This window comes from Bison bison, unplaced genomic scaffold, assembly GCF_000754665.1.
Source record: "Bison bison bison isolate TAMUID 2011002044 unplaced genomic scaffold, Bison_UMD1.0 scf7180017864343, whole genome shotgun sequence".
Classification (NCBI taxonomy): Eukaryota; Metazoa; Chordata; class Mammalia; order Artiodactyla; family Bovidae; genus Bison; species Bison bison.
In genome coordinates, this window is record NW_011494915.1 from 3,153,089 (window position 1) to 3,175,057 (window position 21,969).

Genomic DNA, 21,969 nt, shown 5'->3' on the forward strand with positions numbered 1-21,969 from the left:
GCTGCTTGCAATAAACCAGAGGAGAGGAGGAAAGATGTCTTTATAGGACTGCAATGGGTTTTCAGAAATAGTTTAAGGTTTTTTCAGGGCAAAGAGTGGTGTTAATAAGGAATAAACTCTTCCTGGCCTCATTAAAACCTGAAATCATGACAATGGATGTTAAGGAACAAATCTTTGTTGAGTCAGAAGAATACACAAGCCTATCGAATGCACCATATCCAATGCCTTCTGGGGGATGAAGGACTCTTGCAACATTGACTCAAATCCCCCAGAGGTAAAAGACAATGCAAGAGCTGGGTCTCTGCCATTTGCATCATGAGGCAACTAAGAAAGGCTAGATGACGTGTCCAAGGACGCGCGGCCGTCACGAGGGAAGCCGGTGCTGGGAGCAGCGTGGTGGGCGGACGCAGCGTGTGATGGTCTGCCACCCACGGGGGCCCAGCGCAGTTCCAGGAACCACTAGCGCCAGCACGAGGTCGTTTCTTTCTTAGCTGAGCAGAGGCCTCAATACAGCTTTTGCTCGAAAAGCCTCTCATTTTAAGCACCTCAAGGCAACTTGCTATATGCTAAGAACATATTGCTCTTTTTGAGTTCCAAGAAACATCGGTGTTTTGTGATCATTATGCCCATCAAGCACAGCTTGCAATAAAGAGAGTCGGAAGATAAATCCTGACCCAACGCTGTTTGCCTTTGGTGCAAACCATGTTTGACTGGCTTCTTGCTCATAACCTCTTTATCCCAACTTCATCCCCATTTTCATTCTACCAGTTTACAGCCTGAATTCCTATTGCTCACCTCTACCGCCCCTACTCCTGCGGTTTCCCGAATATGTGATTTCTTCCCTCTCTTCCAGGATCCTCAGCCTGTAAAGAACAACCTAGAATCTGGTTTTCTCACTGCCAGGCTAAGCCAGGTCCCAAGGCTAGAGTGCCTCTCCACTCCCAGCATTCTGTTGCAAACCCCCTTCATCTCTCAGCCTTCTCCACAAAAGCATCCCATGTGGTCTTCTCTATGCACTCCGGTCCCTTTTGTCAGATAGCAATGAAAGCAGTCACTGCTGAATTTGCATCTGACCCGGGTCGTGCTCTGGCTGTCACAATCTGGCTTCCTGATAAACGTGGGAAGTAAGACTAGGTCTGTGGCTGTGACTCGGAAGGCCCCACCCGGCTCTCCTGTGGAAGTTCTCATCACAGGCCCTTTCACTCTCTGCTCCAGAGTAACACTGAGTCACCTTTGTCCCTCAGGACGACCATGCTAACACTTCTAAAGGGTTTATGCACACTTTCCGTTCAGCCTATAATAATTCCCACTGCGCCCCACCTCACCGAGTTTCCAGCTCTTCTGGGGTTTCCCAGGTAAGGCTTTCCAAGACCACTACCACCACCGCCCCAGATCACGCTAAATATCCCTCTTATACACTCACTTGGCACCAGGGACCCTTCCATCAAAGTCCTTGGCACAGTTGACCTTGAACATATATTATGTCATTCTTTGATGAATGTATTTCTCTTATCTGTCTGATTATCTTCCTAAGGTAAGAATTCTGCTTAGTTTTGCTCACCTTTATATCTCTAGCACATGGCACAATGGGATTCAAATACGTGTTGCAGGGATAAATTAAAGAATGAATTTGATTTCATGGAGAGACAGGAAGAAACGACTCCCAGTTTTCCCTTGTGTTAATGTACAGGCTCTGGGCTTCCCAGGTGGCCCAGTGGCAAATAATCCACCTGCCAACGCAGGAAATGCAAGAGACACCTGTTCAATCCCTGGGTTGGGAAGATCCCCTGGAGTAGGAACTGGCAACCCACGAAAGTATTCTTACTTGGAAAATTCCATGGACAAAGAAGCCTGGCAGGCTACAGTCCCTGGGTTGCTAAGAGTCAGACATGACTGAGCACACGCGTACAGGCTCTATCTGTGCTCTCAGGAGCACCCAGCCTTCCACTGATGAGGGCCTTCAGGAGCTAATGTGGCCAGGGCTTCTAATTCCACTGTAGTCCACATGGCATTCATGACCCAGGAACACCAAGCCACTACCATCCCCCCTCACCACGTTTATCTTGAATATGGACAGCCCAGTTTAACCTTGTTTCAGAACAAATTGTCATCATAATTAAATCCCAATGCATTTTGCACATTTTACCAAGATACTGCCTTACTGTATGAAAGAGAAAATTAGTTTTGAAATTAAAGCAGATTGTTAACTATTTTTGCTGCAATATTTCCATTAAAGTGCCAGAATTTATTACATGTGACCTAGTCCATTTCAGACAAAATGCAATTTAAAGGAGACAGGATCAGTGTAACTAAAGAAGCATTAGGGGCAGAGCATTTTGTCTTGGCTTAAACCACAACTAAAATGAAAAGACAATAAGCATCACACCAAAGGATTATTTGCTCCAGAGAAAATAAAAGCTTTATTATCATGAACGGCTTTCACAAACTCTCAGAATCCATAACTATGGTACATTAAATTTCACTCCAGTGAAAGCCACATTTTTTTCTCCTGGAAAAACCTCAACATCCGGTTCTTAAATCTTCAGCCAAAACACACTGACCTCACATCTGTGCCTGGGCCTGGTTTTCCAGGTGGCGCACGCAGTGCTGTGGTACCCTGGTCATGCTAATGGATGGGCCTTCTTCCTCCCGAGCCAAACGGGCTGCGTCATTTTAACTGCTGAAACCATGAAATCAGGAGGGGTTCACATAGCTCTTCCCCCACACCCCCAGCACAGCGAGCCCCACTGAACCTAATCCCACATGCCGAGCTCCCATATAGGTGATGGATGAGCAGAGTCAATTGTTGTCCTTGTTTTTTGTTTGCTTGTTTGTTTCAAGGTAAAAATAATATGCTTTCTGTAATTAGGGATCAAAGAGAGCAAGATCAAAGCTATGCAAAGCATCTGCATTTGCAAACTCAGTTCGCTGACCTGACAAGGGTTTCTTGGAACTGATCCTCCCTTCTTTGCCACTGCTGCACAGTCGTCAGCTCCAAGGAAGCTTCTCATATGAGCCTCAGTTCATAATCACTTTTTTCCAATAAACAGTTACAGATTCCCTTCTCTGTGCCAGGCAAGAAAACCACAGATGCAGCCCTGGCCTGAGAGAGCTTCTCATGGTCCGGTCCAGGGAGGGGTGGGGAGGGATTCCAACAATAAGCCCATGTCCTTTTCTGATTTACTACCTGAGGGACGTCATGCCCCCTCTTCCTTTTGACCTTCTGAATGCTGTCCTTTTATTCTTTTGTGATGATTATCTGTCTTGAATTACAGCTATTTCTAGTTTTTGCCTGCTTACCCCACTCTATGAAACATCATGAGAGTAGGAATTGCTTTTCTTTCCTTGTAAAGGACGTCTTAAGTCCAAGACGTCTTTGTTTAATTGAACTTCCCTGGTGGTCCCGTGGCTAAGGCTTCACCTTCTGATGCAGAGGGTGTGGGTTTGATCCCTGGTCAGGGAGCTGAGATTCTACATGCCTTGTGGCCATAAAATGATATTGTAACAAATTCGATAAAGAATTTAAGAATGGCCCACATCAAAAAGAAAAAAAATTTAAAAAGAAAAAGACACTAAAGACTTCAACATTATTGAACCCTTGTCTGTTCCATATGAGCCAACACTCTGGTCTTCAAAGTTTACTTTCCTCACAGTTTCCCAGCTCCTTTGGATCTAGTGTCCTCCCAGCTGCCTGGGACTCTCTCTAAGGCGTGTATCCGGCCATGCCAGTCCCAGCTTTTCTATCTGCACCCCCCCACCATCCAGAGCATAAAACTCCTCCAACAGCAACAAGGGTCCCCCCAATCTGACTCTAACCTAGTATGTCCAGCCTAACCTCTTCCCACTCCACTCTACTCATCTCCGTGCATGCGTTCATGAATGTTAAGTCGCTTCAGTTGAGTCCAACTCTTTCTGACCCTATGGACTGTAGCTCGTCAGGCTCCTCTGTTCATGGGGATTCTCCAGGCAAGAACACTGGAGTGGGTTGCCATGCCCTCCTCCAGGGGATCTTCCCGACCCAGGGATGGAACCTGCACCTCTTATGTCTCCTGCATTTGCAGGTGGGTTCTTTACCACTAGCCCCACCGGGGAAGCCCACTCACCTCCTTGTTACCTTCTAAAGCACATCAGAGGATATGACACATCAGTGGCTTAGCACATGCTGTTCCCTCTACCTGGGACACTGTTCCATTTTACCTATTTACCATGGGAAGTAACTTCCATTTGGGAGAATGAATGAATATTAGCCATATCACTACTAATCATGGTAATAAAGGCTCTTGTTTCTTGAAGTTACAAGGCACTATTATAAAATGTTTGCTTTTGTTATCTTATATATTCTTAAAAAAATTACCATAAGGTAGGTAAATGATTACTCCTGTTTCCCAGAAGAATAATCATGGCTTGGAGTGAATAAGGTGAGTAAGTAATTTGTTCAAGTCCAGAACTATGCGATGCTGAAAGCTGGAGTTCTTTCAAGGTCTGTCAAACTTGAGAGCTTGGGTTCTTAACTTCTATGCCAGACAGCAAGTTGCAATTTAAATGTCAACTCCTCTCTGCAACTTTTTCTGATCATTCCCCGCCCCTGCTGTGGGATTAGTCACTCTGTCCTCCGAGTACTTGTAGCACTTTGTACAGACTGCTGCTTATATTATCTGGACATTTCTTTTGTAAATCCCTCACACTCATCTCACCAGGGAACAAAGTCCCAGGGGACAGGAATTGTCATTTGCATCCCTGAGACCCTCCAAGTGTTTATCACATTGCCTGAAAAGCTGTAAATGTTTCACATTTGTTGAATGAATTTAGAGAAAAAAAAAAATGGAAACATTAAAAAGAGAAACAGTCCAGACTGAAAAGACAGAGCAGAACAAGACCAGGAGTCCTGACTTTAGCCCCTGATTTTCTGCACATTTTTGAACAAGTTCCTTCACCTCCATCCCCCCACCTCTGTCTTCAAAATAAAACCATCTGCCTTTCCGGCTTCACAGGCTGGTTAGAAGAAAAGTGAAATTATATACATGAAAATGTTTCAGTAAGTTTGACTATCTCATTAATTCCTATTTTTAAAGAAATAGTGTTTGAGGGTGTTTTTTTCCCCTGATTATAAAAGGAAAGCAAAATCATTTTAGAAAAAGCAAAACTGCAGAAATATACAAATCATGTGTCCTTTAAGCAGGAGATGCCAATGTTATTTTAGCTTCAGAACAAGGCCCCTGGGTCTGACCTCTAGGCGGTCCAGAGGCTCTGGTGAGGGGTCACATTCCTTCCCTGCTTTAACATTCATTGCCCATGATGACTTTCTTACTGTTGTTTCTGATATTTCTATAATCCTCTCAATAAATTCAAATTTTAGGATTTCCTTATTGTTAAAAAATTATCACGAATACGTAATGGCTACATAAATTCATCACTGTGTGAATGTAGCGTGAGTCTAGGAAAACGGAGCTGATTTCCCTGAAGTCACAGAGAAGGCCAGTGCCCTGGTGGGGACTACATAGACGGGGACCCGCAGGGAAGCCTGCTTCACTTGCTATTGTTCGGCAGCGTTTCTCCACGAGCAGCTCCAGTCCCTCACAACATTCCCAGGCAAGGTGCCTCCATGGTGAGATTTTTCCTCCCTGTCTGGGATTCAAGACTTTGTGGCAGACATCTGGTGGCTGGTTTCATCTCAAGGTTGAGGGGTGGCTATGTTCACAACCCAGCTGTGGCAAATATTTTAAGTCAGGGCCATAAAATAACTTGTAATCTGACTCCTAACACTTGTATCAAAGTAGAGAGAATGCTATAGCACAGAAGGGGGTGGGTGTGTGCTCAGACGTTCAGTTGTGTCCGACTCTCTGCAACCCAGTGGACTGTAGCTTGCCAGTCTCCTCTGTCCTTGGGATTCTTCAGGCAAGAACACTGGAGTGGGTTGCCATGCCCTCCTCAAGCAGATCTTCCCAACCCAGGGATCCAACCTGCGTCCCTTATGTCTCTTGCATTGGCAGGTGGGTTCTTTACCACCAGTGCTACCTGGGAACACTAGGGGGGAACAATGGCTCTTACTTACTGAAGGGCTGCTATGTGTTCCATTCTGTGCTGCGAGCCTTAACACATATGTCCCAGTCCTCACTATGGGACTGACAGGTGCTAACCATTATTAGCCCCATTTTACCAGGGCTTCCCTGGTAACTCAGACAGTAAAGAATCTGCCTGCAATGCTGCAGACGTAGGTTCAGTCTTTGGGTTGGGAAGATCCCCTGGAGAAGAGAATGACAATCCATTCCAGTATCCTGTCCTGGAGGAGTCCATGGACAGAGGACCCTGGTGGGCTACAGTCCATGGGGTTGCAAAGAGTCAGACATGACTGAGCAACGAACACAATAACACACAGCCTCATTTTACAGACAAGGAAACTGAGGAAGCTGAACTGTCATGAGGAGACTTCTTAGCTATGAGATAAGGTTGCCTCACTCGCTGAGAAAAAGAGGACCAGATCCCAGCCAGCAAAATCTTTCCAAACTCCAAACCATGTGCCCCAAGCCCTATAGTCCTTAGAAAGCAACATTGGGTGTAAGGGTGCTCATCAGGGCCTAAACGGAAGATCTTCTAAAGTCTGCAAGGTTTGCCAAGGATGAGGTAAGACCAGCCTTGCAGAAATTCTAGCACCAGGGAATAGGACAGGAGATGTGATAGAGTCTACCCTTTAAGAACACACTTAAAAGTACTTATTCAAAATCAGATGGGGCCAGCTCCACTGACAGAAGCCAAAAGACACTGAGATATTTGCAGGCAATTTCATTAGGATAATAATACACTGGTCCTGCATTTCCTGCTGCTGCTAAGTCACTTCAGTTGTGTCCGACTCTATGCGACCCCATAGACAGAAGCCCACCAGGCTCCCCTGTCCCTGGGATTCTCCAGGCAAGAACACTGGAGTGGGTTGCCATTGCCTTCTCCAATGCATGAAAGTGAAAAGTGAAAGGGAAGTCACTCAGTCGTGTCTGACTCTTCGCTACCCCATGGACTGCAGCCCACCAGGCTCCTCCGTCCATGGGATTTTCCAGGCGAGAGTACTAGTACTCCCTGTACTCTTCCCAAACCTGGTCTCTGCCTCCCTGTATCTGCCAATAGCAGCCCCTGGGGTGGCCAGGGGAGGCCACAGCTTTTCCAGGGTCTGGGCTCACCTGCCCTGCAGAACCACAAGGCTCGTGTTACTGAGTCAGGTGTGAAACCGTCAAGGCAGTAGCGTGTCTATTATCTAGGGGAGCTCTTACCTCCTGGCAGAGGTCTGTTCAATTGGGTGGACCAGAGAGAATGCAGTGGCTATTTTTAAAAATTTAGGAACTTTTGGTGCTTCTCTGGCAGTCCAGTGGTTAAGAATCCATTTGCTAATGCAGAGGGCACGGGTTCAATCCCTGCTCTGGGAAGATCCCACACAACTAAGCCTGTGCTCCACAACAAGAGAAGCCGCCACAGTGAGAAGCCCCAGGTACTGCAACTAGAAAAAGCCCTCGGTGATGGAGACCTGGTGCCGCCGAAAATAAAAATAAATAAAATTTAGGAAAAAAATTAGGAACGTCACAATTCCCATCATGTGACTTACCATGCGACAAAAGGAAGCTTTGGAAATGAGGCTGGATTTTTATGCTCTGGCTCTCAAATTTTAATTTGCCTAAAAGAATGCTACTATACAAAGCCAATGAAGCATTTGGAATTTTATATAGGTATTCAAAACAAATCCTTAAGGGAAAGTCTGGCATGAAAATCTTTTCTCGTCTTACTTTTTAAGTCATAATTTTTTTTAAAGCTAACCACTGATTTGTGCTTTCAGTTAGTTTTGTTCTTTCCATTCATTCATGCTCACGGCTCAGATGAGCACCTCTACTTGCCATGCTCTGGGCCAGTGGGCAGGAACCCCTGCCCAGGAACCTGAAGGAGGAAGGGAGTTGGCATGGTGGAAGACCTTGTCTTGAGATGAAAATTAGGAGGGTTTGTTCTAGACCAGGGGTCCTCAACCTCCAGGATCTAATGCCTAATAATCTGAGGTGGAGCTGATGTAATAATAGTAGATATAAAGTGCATAATATGTGTAATCTGCTTGAAAAATCCTGAAACCATACCTCCCCCTCATCCATGGAAACATTCTTTCTAGGAACCTGGTCCCTGGTGCCAAAAAGTTTGGAGACTGCTGCTCTAGCAATGGCACCCCACTCCAATACTCTTGCCTGGAAAATCCCATGGATGGAGGGGCCTGGTGGGCTGCAGTCCATGGGGTCGCTAGGAGTCGGACACGACTGAGCGACTTCACTTTCACTTTTCACTTTCATGCATTGGAGAAGGAAATGGCAATCCACTCCAATGTTCTTGCCTGGAGAATCCCAGGGATGGAGGGGCCTGGTGGGCTGCAGTCCATGGGGTCGCTAGGAGTCGGACACGACTGAGCGACTTCACTTTCACTTTTCACTTTCATGCATTGGAGAAGGAAATGGCAATCCACTCCAATGTTCTTGCCTGGAGAATCCCAGGGATGGGGGAGCCTGGTGGGCTGCCGTCTATGGGGTCACACAGAGTCGGACATGACTGAAGCGACTTAGCAGCAGCAGCAGCAGCAGCTCTAGACAAAGGTAGTGGCCTGTAGGAGAATGCAGAAGGGGAAAGGAGCACTCTGGGAGCAACAGAGCAGTTCCCTCGAGCTGGCACAAGTGTGGGAGTTAAGGGGCACCGGGGAAAGGCATAGCCTGGACTGGGTGCCCGAGAGCCATGCTGAGCAGCTGGGCCTTCATCCTGGGAAACTGTGGGGCCAATGATGCTTTATCTCCAAGAGAAGTGCTACTTTAGAAGACCAAGTTGGCCAGTGTGAAGAACTGGAACAGAACGAGAAAGAAGGGAGTGTGTCTTATTAGAAGCTGTAGCAACGGCAGCAGTGAGAGATAGTCATGGCCAGACGCAGGCTGGTGGCATCAGTGGGAGAGAGAAGCGCTTCATTTTGAGAGGTCTTTAGACTAGAATGAGCAGAATATAGAGAAGAGCTGCATGTGGAAGAAGACGACTCTTTGTCCTTCCAAAGCCCTTTAGAATCTCCTTGTCTCCATTCTGCATTGTCTTCTGTAAGATCTGCTATTTCATAAGCACCAACATTCAAATAAACAGAAAATTATTCTGATTTCACAGGTTTTTATGGTTCAGTCACCAGAATTGAACAGCTTGATCCTAAAGATATCATTGCCATCATAAAACCACCAATATTTTATGCCATCTTATAGGTTTCTAAAAGTTACCACACAGTCATCCCATTAGGTTCCACGGTCTAGGCAGAAAAGCAGCTAGGTTTAAGGTGCTCATTATGACCTTTAGAATATTTGATGCCTAAATAGCAATTTAAGGTATTAATAGTGTAGGAGTATTTAAGTATATTCTATTTAAGTATATTTAAGTAATAGTTAAGTATATTCTATTTAAAATCAGGGACTCTAGCAACGGCACCCCTTGGGTTCAAATTCTAGCTCTTTCAACAAAGAAACTGTGTGGTCAGAGGCAAGCTACGTAACCTTTCCATGCTCATTATTTCATTTGTAAAATACGAGTACCTGATGCAGATTAAGTGAGGTGAAGCACATATGGTGACTTAACTTTCCGCCTGGAACACCGATGTTTTCTCAATAAATGAGAGCTTTAGTATACACATCATTTTTTAATGAAGTGTTAAGTCACCAAGTGAAGGTCAAGAGTCAACTGACCACTTCTGGTCGAGCCCCCCACCTCCTCAGGTCCTGGGCTGCCCTCAGGCGTGCTCTCCACGGGATGGGCTTGATGTGGGTGGGGCTGGCACTGCCGCCGTGCCCCTGCACAGGCCGCCTGAGTCGCTGGGCTCACAGGTGGCAGAGAGTAATCAAGCCGGTGGGCCATTTGTCGTTTGGAAAGAGAAGTCAGAGCTTTGAAATCCTGGCTCTCTGATGACTCAGGTGCTTTTTGAGGGATGTTTTCCACTTTTTTTTTTTTCCTTTTTGAATAAACTGCTCTGAAATTCTGGAGCTAGCCTCATCTCAACTGCATTTACCTGTATTTAATCACTCGGTAGACTCCTCTGTGAAAACTGGGGTAATTAGGCCCAAAATATATCACCAAGAGGCTGATTTTAACTACCTAAAATAAAGCTAGATCCTAATTTCAACAAAATTATCAGATAATTTCCCTTCTAAGAACTTCTGGTGGTGCTCAGGATTCCTGATTCTCCCTGTGGGATTGTCCAGCCTCTGCTGTGGGAGGCCAGAGGCTGGGCACAGCCTTTTCTAGAGCAGTCAGCAGCAGGACTCATAAGCCAGAGAGGGGTTCTCTGATGCCCCCTCACCTGTACAGGTGAACTTGGACATTTTCCCCCACACTTTGAGACCTGGGGACAACACAAGGTACCCACGGTCTGATGTCAGAGGCGCCTTGGTTCACATTCCATCCTGCTACTAGCCATGTGACCTTCACTATGATGCTTCCATCTTTGGAAGCTCAGTCAGTCTATTCTCCTGACCAATGGGAGAGGGTGACACTTACCTGTGAGCCTCAAAAATGAACTCCATCGCACAATAGGGATTTTCAGTTAAACTTTCTTATATTTTAGCAATCTCTCGAGATTACAATCAGTGCAATAATATACTACCTTGCTGCAGTTTAATTGGTAGCAAGATCTCTTTCTACTGAGATCATAAAATCATGGTGCATCTTACACTGGATAAAATATGACTGTAGCACATAGAAACCATTCCCTGGTAAAAATGCACACTCTTAGATTACTGGCTTTTTCCATTGCGTGTTTGCTCTTACACTACAACCTTCTTAAAGAGCTAAGAATATGTGAAAGGGAATATTGGTTATAAAGGAGCTTTTGGATTAAGCCAGAAAACACCAATTACTTCAGTCAATACATAATATTTGCAAGAATCTTGTACACATTGCTGTTCTCTAATCTTATGCTTGTAATAGACATCACAGATCAATTCAGCACTTCTTCCCACTGAGCCAAGATGTAGCCTGAGAATTTTTTTCAACACAGTACAACAGGCAGCCATTGCCAACCCACCAGAGCTGGCACATAAAGCGAAATCTATTTTCTGCCCCTGACTCAGGGCCTCAGAAGGCAGGGAAAGAGAGAAAGAGGATGGGCATTGGCCAAATTAGGAAACTTAGATATATGACAAAGATCTCAAAAAATAATACAGTTCACTGTGCAAGGTCTAGAGTGTGGAAACTTTCTCCTACTTGCCCTTATCCAAAAGGTCCTTTCTACCAAACCACGCTGCCTTTCTCAGCATCAAAGTCAAAATCTTTGGTCATTTCAGTAAATAAACATTTATCTGACAGATTAGACTCTGGCAAAGAGAGGAAGAGAGAGAAGCAGCCATGTAAAAGTTTGTTTTTCTTTTTGTAAAAATTTCCTTTTGCTCATTTGTTACCATCAACATTCCATTGTTCAGGCAGATGGTCTACAGAGAAAACTCAGGAATGGCTATTTCCAGCAAATGATAATTACAATGTGCTGCACACAAGAATCAATCCACCCTAGCTAGGGCTTCTGTAATTTTAATACCAACACCTTCTATTGCAACGTGTCTACTCTTACAAATAAGAAAAAAAAGTCACTATTAACCCCACGTAGTGACACAAGAGCAACGCAGCCTACACCCAGTCGAGGCCTCTTGGGATTTCAGAACTAGATGCTTCTGGTTTTTGTCATAAATATTGATTGTTTAATATTCCCAAGTAATGGAAACCAGCCAATAAAAATCATATCTGGAAAATTTAAAGTGATGGTTGGAATGGCAATCTCGTCTCCTTGTCAAATTTCAATTTGAATTTAAATTGGGGCCTTCAGTGCTAATACAGAGACCCCTGACCTCTGAGTAATTACTTTCCAACATAATTTTCTTTAATTTGGATGAGATAGTTCTAAGAATTGCTGGAAAGGCCTATTTTATGAAAATGAAGCTAAATCTTAGGAAAGACCTGTTTTATTTCTTCCTTCTAGTTCAGGCCCCTGAAGAAGGATATGGCGATCCACTCCAGTATTCTTGCCTGGGAAATTTCATGGACAGAAGACCCTAGTGCGCTACAATCCATGGGGCTGCAAAAGAGTCAGACAGGACTTAGCATCTAAAGAACAACAAAAGTTTAGGCACATCCCTGTTTCTAGTGAGGTGTGCTTGCTACACATCTCTAGTACTCTCTGCTCGGCACTCTCATCACCGTAATTACAGCAGCGAATCCAAGAGTCACTGAGACTAACGACACAGCTAGCAACTCAGAACTGCAAGGCTCCCAGCGTTAGGCTGGAGTGAAGTGAAGTGAAAGTCTCTCAGTCATGTCCGACTCTTTGCATGGACTCTTCGTCCATGGAATTCTCCAGGCCAGAATACTGGAGTGGGTAGCCTTTCCCTTCTCCAGGGGATCTTCCCAAGCCAGGGATCAAACCCGGACTGCAGGCAGATTCTTTTACCAACTGAGCCAACCAGGGAAGCCCAGCATCAGGCCTGGGCAGGGCAGGGAAAGTCTGAACAGGCAATTCTTTACACTCTACCCACACTTCCTGAAATGTGGGTTCCTGGTATTCAGAAAAAGTGTTCCCTGAAAAAGGAAAGGCAACCTAAATTGAGAGAAAAGCATATACAAAAATATGAAGGTATAGTATAGCACCACACTTTCAGGGAGTATTTCACTCATTCCTTTGCTCAACAAACATTTATTGAGCATCCACAGTAAACCAGGTACCCTGCTAGGTGAGAAGGATAAAAAGGATGAGTTAAATGTGGTCCCTGTCCTCATGGCAGTCCATGGAATGTAGCGGTCATGAGCACAGAAGTCAGAAAACGCCCTCGTAAATGACTAAGTGTGGCAAGCCTGATGACTGAGTGTGTCACCTGGGGTGCTGGGAGCCGAGTGGGGAGTGGGGTGGGGAGGCACCAGGTCAGAGGTGCTGAGAACAGCAGGACTTGGCGAGTGGCTAGAAGTGGCGGCGGTGAGGCAGGGGCCAAGGGCAGCGCCTCAGTTCTAGGAGGTCAGCTCCATAAGCTGAGATGGTGAGTGCTGGCAGTGTGGCGGAGACTCCAGGGGGTTCGTGATGAGTTGGGATTGGGATACAGTGAGTGTGAGGTACTTGAGAGGCATCCCATTGGAGGGCATGGTTTTCCTGCAGGCCCAGACTCACTTCTGAGCCTTTGTGCTGAGTGTATAAGAGGCTCTCAGAAAATGCTGCGTGAATAAACAGATGCATACTATGTAGAAGAAACACACATGCAAGTGCTTCTCAGGTATTACTACATTTAATTGTCACAGCAACTCTATGAAAAAGGTCTGTTATTACCCCCATTTTACAGATAGGTCCAAGTCTCAAGTCTTATGGTACAAGAGAAGAATATAGATGTCAACTTCACAGATGAAAATGACTTAGAAACGAAACAAAGCAGGCAAAGGAAAAGATGCTCAGTACCAACAGCCGTCAGATAAACACACATGAAAACCACAATGAGGTGCCACTAGAACTGTTAAAACCCAAAGGACTGACAGTATCAAGTGCTGCTGAGGATGCAGGCGAACACGGAACACCCGTACACTGATGGGAAAGTAAAATGGCAAAACAGGGAAAAGAGCTTGGCAGGTTTTTTATAAAGTTAGACACACACTTCCCGTAGGCCCCAGCAATTCCACTCCTACATTTCTACCCGAGAGAAATTACAGTTTGTTCACACAAAATTTACATGTAAATGTTCACAGCAACAGTACTCACAATAGCCAAAAATCATAAACAATTCAATATCTATCAACTGAAAAAGAATAAACAAAATGTAATATATTCATACAGTGCAATACTTTTTAGTAATTAAAAGCAATTTCATACTGAAATACCCTAAAATATAGACAAACTTCAAAAAAAACTATTCATGAAAAGAAGCCAGATACAAAGGGCCTCCAACTGTATGATTTCAGTTATATGAAATTTCCAGAAAAGGCAAATCTATAGACAGAAAATAGTGGTTGCTGACCTAGCTAGCGTAGGGGTAAAGAGGTAGGGGTGGGTGGACAGTCACTGCAAACGGGACTTTTGGGGTGAAAAAGTATTGTAAACTAAATTATGGTTATGGTTGCACAACTGTATGCATTATAAAAGCTCATCAAACTGAATACTTATAATGGTTAAATTTAAAGGTATGTAAATTATATCTTATGAAGCTGTTAAAAAAAAGAAAGATGAGAGAACTGTGTGGTTTAGAAGAATGGGGAGATCTCAACCAGGTTGATGAGGTTTGGGCAGCTTTACAGGGGAGTCTGTTTGTGCTGGACCTAGAAGACTAGGTAGGATTACAATTCCAGACAAAGAAGGCAGCATGAAAGTGAACAAGTGTCAGGCACGTTTGGGCAACATCAGTTCAGTTCAGTTCAGTTGCTCAGTCGTGTCTGACTCTTTGATACCCCAAGGACTGCAGCACGCCAGGCTGCAGCTGGGGCAATATGCCGATATCCACTTTGGCTAGATACTGTGGATGGATAAAAGTAGATGAAAAGCCTGAAAATTTTGGTTATGGCCAGATCACAGAAGCTGAGAATGGCCAGACTAGTGCATTTATACCTTAATTTGGCAGACAGTAGGGAGCCGCTGAACATTCTAGAGTAGGGGAATGTCCTGGCAAACATTAACAGACCAGCAGTGAGCAGTGTGCACTGGAGGGCAAGCAACTGGGACACGGCACCAAACAAAGGTCTCAGCATGAAACGGCCAGACTCGGCTCGCCTGACTATGTTGCTAATGTGAAGGGACAGAGAGACACACTGCACCAGAGAGAAAGCAAAATAATCACAGACGCCAATTACTTGGTGCTTTCTATGGTCCAGGCACTGTTTTAAAGACTCACTGCTCTAAAAAAGAGACAGAGACTTAAGAGCCTGCTATATATGGAATGAGCCAAATAGATTGATGATCGTCTTTAGGTCTGGCTCCAAAGAGAAGGAATAAAGATTAGGGAGGTCATAAAATGCTTATCTAAGGTGCATTACGGGAACCACAGATGTGGAAACTTGTAACTGAATGAAAAATAATGGTGATGCTCTAAAGGTGGAAGGATGGACAAATGACAGAGGATGATTCACATGGCTCTCTGCTTCAGAAGGCACTGCTGGTGCCCTCCATGGATGTCACCACTAGGAACCAAGCACCCACATGAGTAGACGGGACTGAATGGGGAGGAAGAAGACTGTTACACTCAGCTGCTTCGAGGCAGGGATCAAATACCTGCCCAGCAACTGTTAGAATAAACCCTCAGCACCAAATGTTCTGTATCCAGGAAGCAGGACTATAGTTACTGACAGTTGACATCCCCAAACCTGGCTCATATCATACTATTTTAAAGTAGAGATCTCAAACTGGCTTTCTGAAAGCCGAATCCAGATGTTTGGGGATCATAAAATGTTTATAAATATTTTTAAGCAGCTGCCAACCCTTAAACATCAGGAAATTTCACATAAAATATGGGAATTTTCAGCTTGTCTTGAGAAGTTGGGAGTTCTGGCAGCTGTATAGCTAATCCCACATAGTTTCAATCAATCAAAGCTGAGTAGCACTTGTCTCCATTAAACTTTAGAGTTCCTGCCTGGTGCATTTCATTTTTTCCTTCACTCATTCATTCACTAAACAAGTGTTTATCAAGTACCTACTATATTCCAGGCACTGCTGAAGGGTCTGGAGATACAAATGAACAAAACAGACAAAGATCTTTTCATTCTTCAGCTCATATTATTACAAGGAGAGCCAGCCAATAAGCAAAGAAATAAAATTATATATATATATATATATATATATATATATACATTCACATACACACACATACACACACATAGATATATACAGATATATATCACTTATATAGTGATAAGTACTAGAAGAGTCCCTTGGACTGCAAGGAGATCAAACCAGTCAATCCTAAAGGAAACCAGTCCTGAATATTCATTGGAAGGACTGATGCTGAAGCTGAAACTCCAATACTTTGGTCACCTGATGCCAAGAATGGACTCATTGGAAAAGACCCTGATGCTGGGAAAGATTGAAGGCAGGAGGAGAAGGGGACAACAGAGGATGAGATGGTTGGATGGCATCACTGACTTGATGGACACGAGTTTGAGTGAGCTCTGGGAGTTGGTGATGGACAGGGAAGTCCATGGGGTCACGAAGAGTTGGACACAACTGAGTGGCTGAACTGAACTGAACTAAGAAACATGAAGGAGCAAGGTGTAGAGACAGAAAGCAGATGGACAAGTGCTGGATACTGTGGACAGAGCAGTCAGGCAGGGAAGTCTCTCTGATAAGGTGGCACCTAAGCCAAGATTTGATTAACATCAGGGTATAAGCAAGGAAGAGACAGGCCAAGCAGAGGGAATAGCAAATGGAATAATGTTTTATGTGTGGGAGAAACACATAAAAGAACCGTCAAGGCAGGGAGGGCATTTCATGTTCTAGCAATGGTTTGGGTTTTATACTGAGTGAGATGGAAGACCACTAGCAAGACTGAGCAAAGGAGTGACGCAGTTGGACGTGCCTTACTTACAAAATCTTCTCTCTGATGACAGAACTTTCCACCATTTATAGATGAGGAAGTTGAGACTAAGAGAGGCTCCACTTACCTGCTACATTCATCTTGGGAGACAAGTCCTAAGCCCAATTTTATTTTAGCAACTTGAGTTAACTCTCATGTTCTCCCAACCCACGTAGGAAAAATCTGACCTTTATAATCCAAAACAAAGCAACAATTGTTGCTGGGCATTTAATATGACCAATGTTCCAGAAAATTCATCCCTTGACCCCAAACAGTTTGGAATGTTTGACAAGAGGAAAAGATCTACTTACAATCAGAACATGATCCCGCCCCATCGTGATGACTGTCCGGTTGACTGTGCGAAGCAGCTGGACCATGATTTCTTGGATGTGGTGGTAGGTGAAGGCCTGTAACACAGAGACATCTGTGTGACAACCAGGACACTGTACAATGTCTGCACACCGCTTCCAAAGGACGCGCGACAGTGGTAAGCATGGCGATCACCACGCCCACCACCAACAGTACCAGCAGCAGCACCATCATCGCCATCGAGCTTCCTTGCCATCACCACCTGCTTGGGGCACCAGGAACTTCACTAACCACCTTAAACTTAAGTCAGTAATTAAGAACTTAAACTCCGGAATCAGAAACTTACGGTTCAGAATACTAACTCTGTCGAGAATTACTATATTATATTGGATGAGTTACCTAACTTCTCTGAACCTTGGTTTCTTCATCCGTGTAACAGGATCTAACCTGGAGTAAGAGGGAATTTAATGCAGGAGACTGGTTATACAGGTGATGAAAAAGCTGAGACACCAAGGTAACCTAAGGATTAACAATGGCAGGCAGCCGCTGTTACCTCTAGGCTGGAGTCTAGGCTGGAGAGACAAAAAGAAGGCAGTGTTTCTGTAGCTTGGACTGGGGTTAGGTAATGAAAACCATAACTACGGGAGAGCTCGTGCAGTTGAAAGTGCTTTATCCACTTTGGAGGAAAGCAGTCAACGATGAGCCAGGGCGTAACATTCACAGGGTGCTGCCACTTTAAATCCAAGTCCCTGAACCTTGTAGGACTTGGTGGTGCTTTTGAGCACACACTGTGGCAGGGAAGTGTTTTACGTATGTCTGCCTGTGTCCTCAGGTCCCTTTACCAGCATAGACTTAAGACACAGAGTTTCATCCATGCATACTTGGGAGAGTAGTCGTGGCCAAGTGGAAAGGCTGTGGGATTGTAAACTCAGTAGCTCTAGACCTGAGTTCCAACTTTGCCCTCATCTGCTGTGTGACCTCACTTATCATCTTAACCTTTCTGAGCTTCAGGTTTCTTATTTATAAACCGTGAAAGGTTTTCTAAACAGTCTTTCATGGTTGATGTGAACATAAAAGTGAAAAATGAATTCTGAAAAAATTCACTTGCCTAATTCCACTGCAGGAAAAACTGCAGGTCTGAGATAAACCCTGGACATCAGCGATTTCTGAATTGCACGTGGGTTATTCTGACAGCTAAGAACCATGACACAACACAGTGAAGTGCTAGAAATGAAGGTTTGGATTTGGGAACATCCTGTGACTCCAGGACCTAACAATAGCCTGACATAAAGAAAGTGATAAAGAAATGGTGGCTGAAAAAGCAGGTGACCATTCACTCATTCATGAAGCACCTTATATATCTTTGCTGCATCCAGCGTAACTATGGTTTATCTCTTAATGTAACAAATGAATGGAAAATAGGTTCACAGTTGCAAAAGAGAGAATAAGAAAACAAGAAGTGCTTATTAAAAAATGTCCTTCCCTCCCAATGGGCCTTCAGTGACTCTTGGCACCCAAAGATAAATAACCCAGAGCTTTCTTTCCCTCTCTGCCCTACACTCACTTCTACATGCTGGCTAATCCCTGATTCCCCAGCCCTGTGGAGCTCACTGCAGGACCTCTGCCACCAGAGCTGCCATCAGAGCATGTATTTTACAGAAACAATTCTCAGACTCCATTAAGTTCAGCCAGACCTCAGTCTCTTGCTAGGCTTGAGCTCCCCATTATCCTGCCTTTCCCCACATCTTACGTTTTTCTCCTGATGCTCAAGTGGGCAAGAGAACACGCCCCTTTACTTCCTGGCTACAGGTGAACGTCCCTCCTGGTCTCCTTCCCCTTTGTTTCTTTAAGCCTTTTTGCTGGTTTACAGTCTCCTATTTCTTGCACCATGTGAGCACGATGCTTGTAGCTTACTAAGTCCTGGCACACTGCTAAATACTTTAGTTCCTCTCGCAACGAGATGGATGATATTATGATCTCCATTGTTCAGATAAGGAGACTGAAGCCAGAGAGGTCAAGTAATTTGTACAGAGAGAGCCAGCTAGAAAGTCAGGGAAAAAGGATTCAAACCCAGAAGTTTGGCTGCAGAACCTTCCCCTCATCCAATCTCACCCAGACTGGCTGGAACAGGGACACAGATCTCTGGTTGTTACTTTGAAACCTCGTTAGCCTCTTCCATACATCAAAATGGACAGACTCTGCCTTCAATTGAGCCAGTTTCCAACTGCCTTTGGTGACTTCTAACCTTTTCTTTCCCTTTAAAGAAATCTTCAGTGCTTTTTTTCATTACTCCCTTATCTTCTCTGTATTCCTTTGCCATTTCATCAACTTAAGCCCACTGCAAATTTATATGATAGATTCCATTTGATGTTATTTTTTTCTAGGATTACATCTCTTCCTTTACCAATACAGATAATAAAACCTTTTTCTCTTGCCCTCCTGCCCCCTGCCTCTTTTAAATAGCCATTTTTCTTAGTCCAAAGAGCATCAATTAGACTGCTCAGGAAGTTTGGTATTTAAAAGTGGAAAACTGTCAAATTCAATTCATTTCACTCTGAAAGCTCCCGAAAGGGGAAGTTGTGTAGCAGAGTGTTTTGAGATCAGACAGATTTGGGTGTGAATCTCAGTTTTGCTTATTTGAGCCTGGAGACCTTGGGTGAATTACCTTTCCTCTCTGCATTTCAGTTTTTTTTAGTTATAAGATGTGACAAACAATAGAAACCTCAAAGCACTGTTCTGAAATATAAAGTCCTGCAGGAAAAGTACTAAGGGCCAATGCGCAGTAAGCCTTCAGTGAGTGGCGGCTGCAGCTCCCGTTCCCCCAGGTCTGCAGCAGCGTTCTGGCCCGCTTTTGGAGTCCCATCACGTAGCAGAAAGTGCAGTGCAAGGCAATGCACAACCTAAACTCCGAATGATATCGAAATGTCACCCAAAGAATGTACAGCGTACATGCAAATGGAAAACTTTCAAGATGATAAACCTGCGCTAAGCAGTAAAAATGCAGCCACAAATCACCCGCCGCTAATTGCTCCGCTGCCAGGCAAGGGAGGGAACCTCTAGGAACATGTCTTACAGGCTCGAACTAAACGGTGGCTTGTAATTGAAATGACAAAGTCAGTCTTCCTATTATGGCCCTGGCAAAGAAATTAATCTTTCCAACCTAAACACACTGCAAATTGTAGTGACTTTTTTCTTTTAATAATCATAAGCTGTGAGATCTGGAAGGAACTTGGAGTCCTTTCCTTAAATGAAATCTTACGCTTAAACGTACTATATAACATAATGAAAGGCGAGCTCAAATGGGGGTGGAGGAGCAGCCCCTGCCTTCCTGGCTCATCCTAGTCCTGATGTCAGCCCAAGACTCTGTGGAATGAGATTCAAAACTACTGCTTCCTCACAGTGCTTCCAGAATTGTGATAGAGCATACCATATAGGAGACAATTTTAAGTAGTAATACACAGACACAGAATTTCCTAACTTTGAATACAATTGTGTGAAAGGTATCCCCTTCTTTCAAATTTTTCTTTAACCGTTTTGACAACACCAAGTAGAAAAATCTCTCTTTAGTGCTAATATGTCTTTAACACCCCTCTAGGTCATGCAAGATTCCTTTTTTAACAAAGAGGGAAGAGCAGACAGTACACAGCAGCATCTAGCTAGAACTCAGTAATATTCCTTTATGTTTATTGTGCTTATTTTTAAAGTTAAAGCTTATTTATGGCAAGTGTCTAGGAACAAGATCCGAAAGTTGGAAATAAAGCAAAATGAGGAGGCATGTTTTTTAAACAGAACATTTCTGACAAGCTCATATTGGAAAAGAGGGGAGCGGTCCTCTTAACATTCTCGGGAAATGTAATTGTGTTTGATTACCATCCACATCGTGGCGTCCAGTCCCATCACTTTATGGCAAAGAGAGGGGAAACGGTGGAAACAGTGACAGACTTTATTTTTTTGGACTCTAAAAAGCATTGCAGATGGTGACTGCAGCCATGAAATTAAAAGGCGCTTGTCCTTGGAAGAAAAGCTATGACCAACCTAGACAGCATATTAAAAAGCAGAGACATTACTTTGCCAACAAAGGTCCTTCTAGTCAAAGCTCTGGTTTTTCCAGTAGTCATGTATGGATGTGAGAGTTGGACTATAAAGAAAGCTGAGCGCTGAAGAATTTATGCTTTTGAACTGTGGTGTTAGAGAAGACTCTTGAGAGTCCAGTCAATCCGAAAGGAAATCAGTCCTGAATAGTTTTTGGAAGGACTGATGCTGAAGCTGAAACTCCAGTACTTTGGCCACCTGATGCCAAGAACTGATTCATTTGAAAAAACCCTGATGCTGGGAAAGATTGAAGGCAGGAGGAGAAGGGAATGACAGAGGATGAGATGGCTGGATGGCATCACCGACTCAATGGACAGGAGTTTGACTAAACTCTGGGAGTTGGTGATGGACAGGGAACCCTGGCGTGCTGCAGTCCAAGGGATCACAAAGAGTTGGACACGACTGAGCTGAACTGAACCATCCACAACTGATTACAGCTCTATGAAGATGAAGGTTAACTTGTAGAAAAATAACCAAATGTGAGTTTTGCTTTTTGCTGGTTTGCTAAAGGTTCTACTGATTTGTAGAATGTTGTCTTATATGTAAGGACAATTTTCTACAAGCATGTGTTCTCCCTCCCCCACCAAAAAATCAATAATCCTAAATACTTTTAAATCAGCTCTTTCATTGTTCAGCTGATACCCTAGTTTATTAAATAAAACTCTGAAACTTGCTATCTAATTGCATAAGATGATATTAACAGATATTTATTTGTTTGGTTGCACCATGCCTTAAGCAGAGGCTTCCCTGAAGGCTCAGCAAGTAAAGAGTCTGCCTGCAATGCAGGAGACACAGGAGCCATCGGTTCAATCCCTGGGTTGGGAAGGTTCCCTGGAGGAGGAAAATGGCAAACCCATTCCAGTATTCTTGCCTAAGGAATTCCATGGACAGAAGACCCTGGTGGGCTACAGTCCGTGGGGCTGCAGAGAGTCAGACACGACTGAGTGACTGATGCAGGCGCCACGCGTGTGATTGTCAATTTTTGATGCAGCACGAGGGATCTTTAGTTGTGGCA

At 44.2% G+C, this 21,969-nt stretch overlaps 1 protein-coding gene across 1 annotated transcript in view; it reads right to left on the reverse strand.

Moving 5' to 3' along the window:
* Positions 1 to 21,969, reverse strand: part of DOCK2 (dedicator of cytokinesis 2) — a 467,146-nt gene that overhangs the window by 247,686 nt on the left and 197,491 nt on the right. The window contains exon 27 of the mRNA XM_010854580.1: positions 16,865 to 16,960. Within this exon, the coding sequence (XP_010852882.1) occupies positions 16,865 to 16,960 (96 nt within the window). The remainder of the gene's footprint in view (positions 1 to 16,864; positions 16,961 to 21,969) is intronic.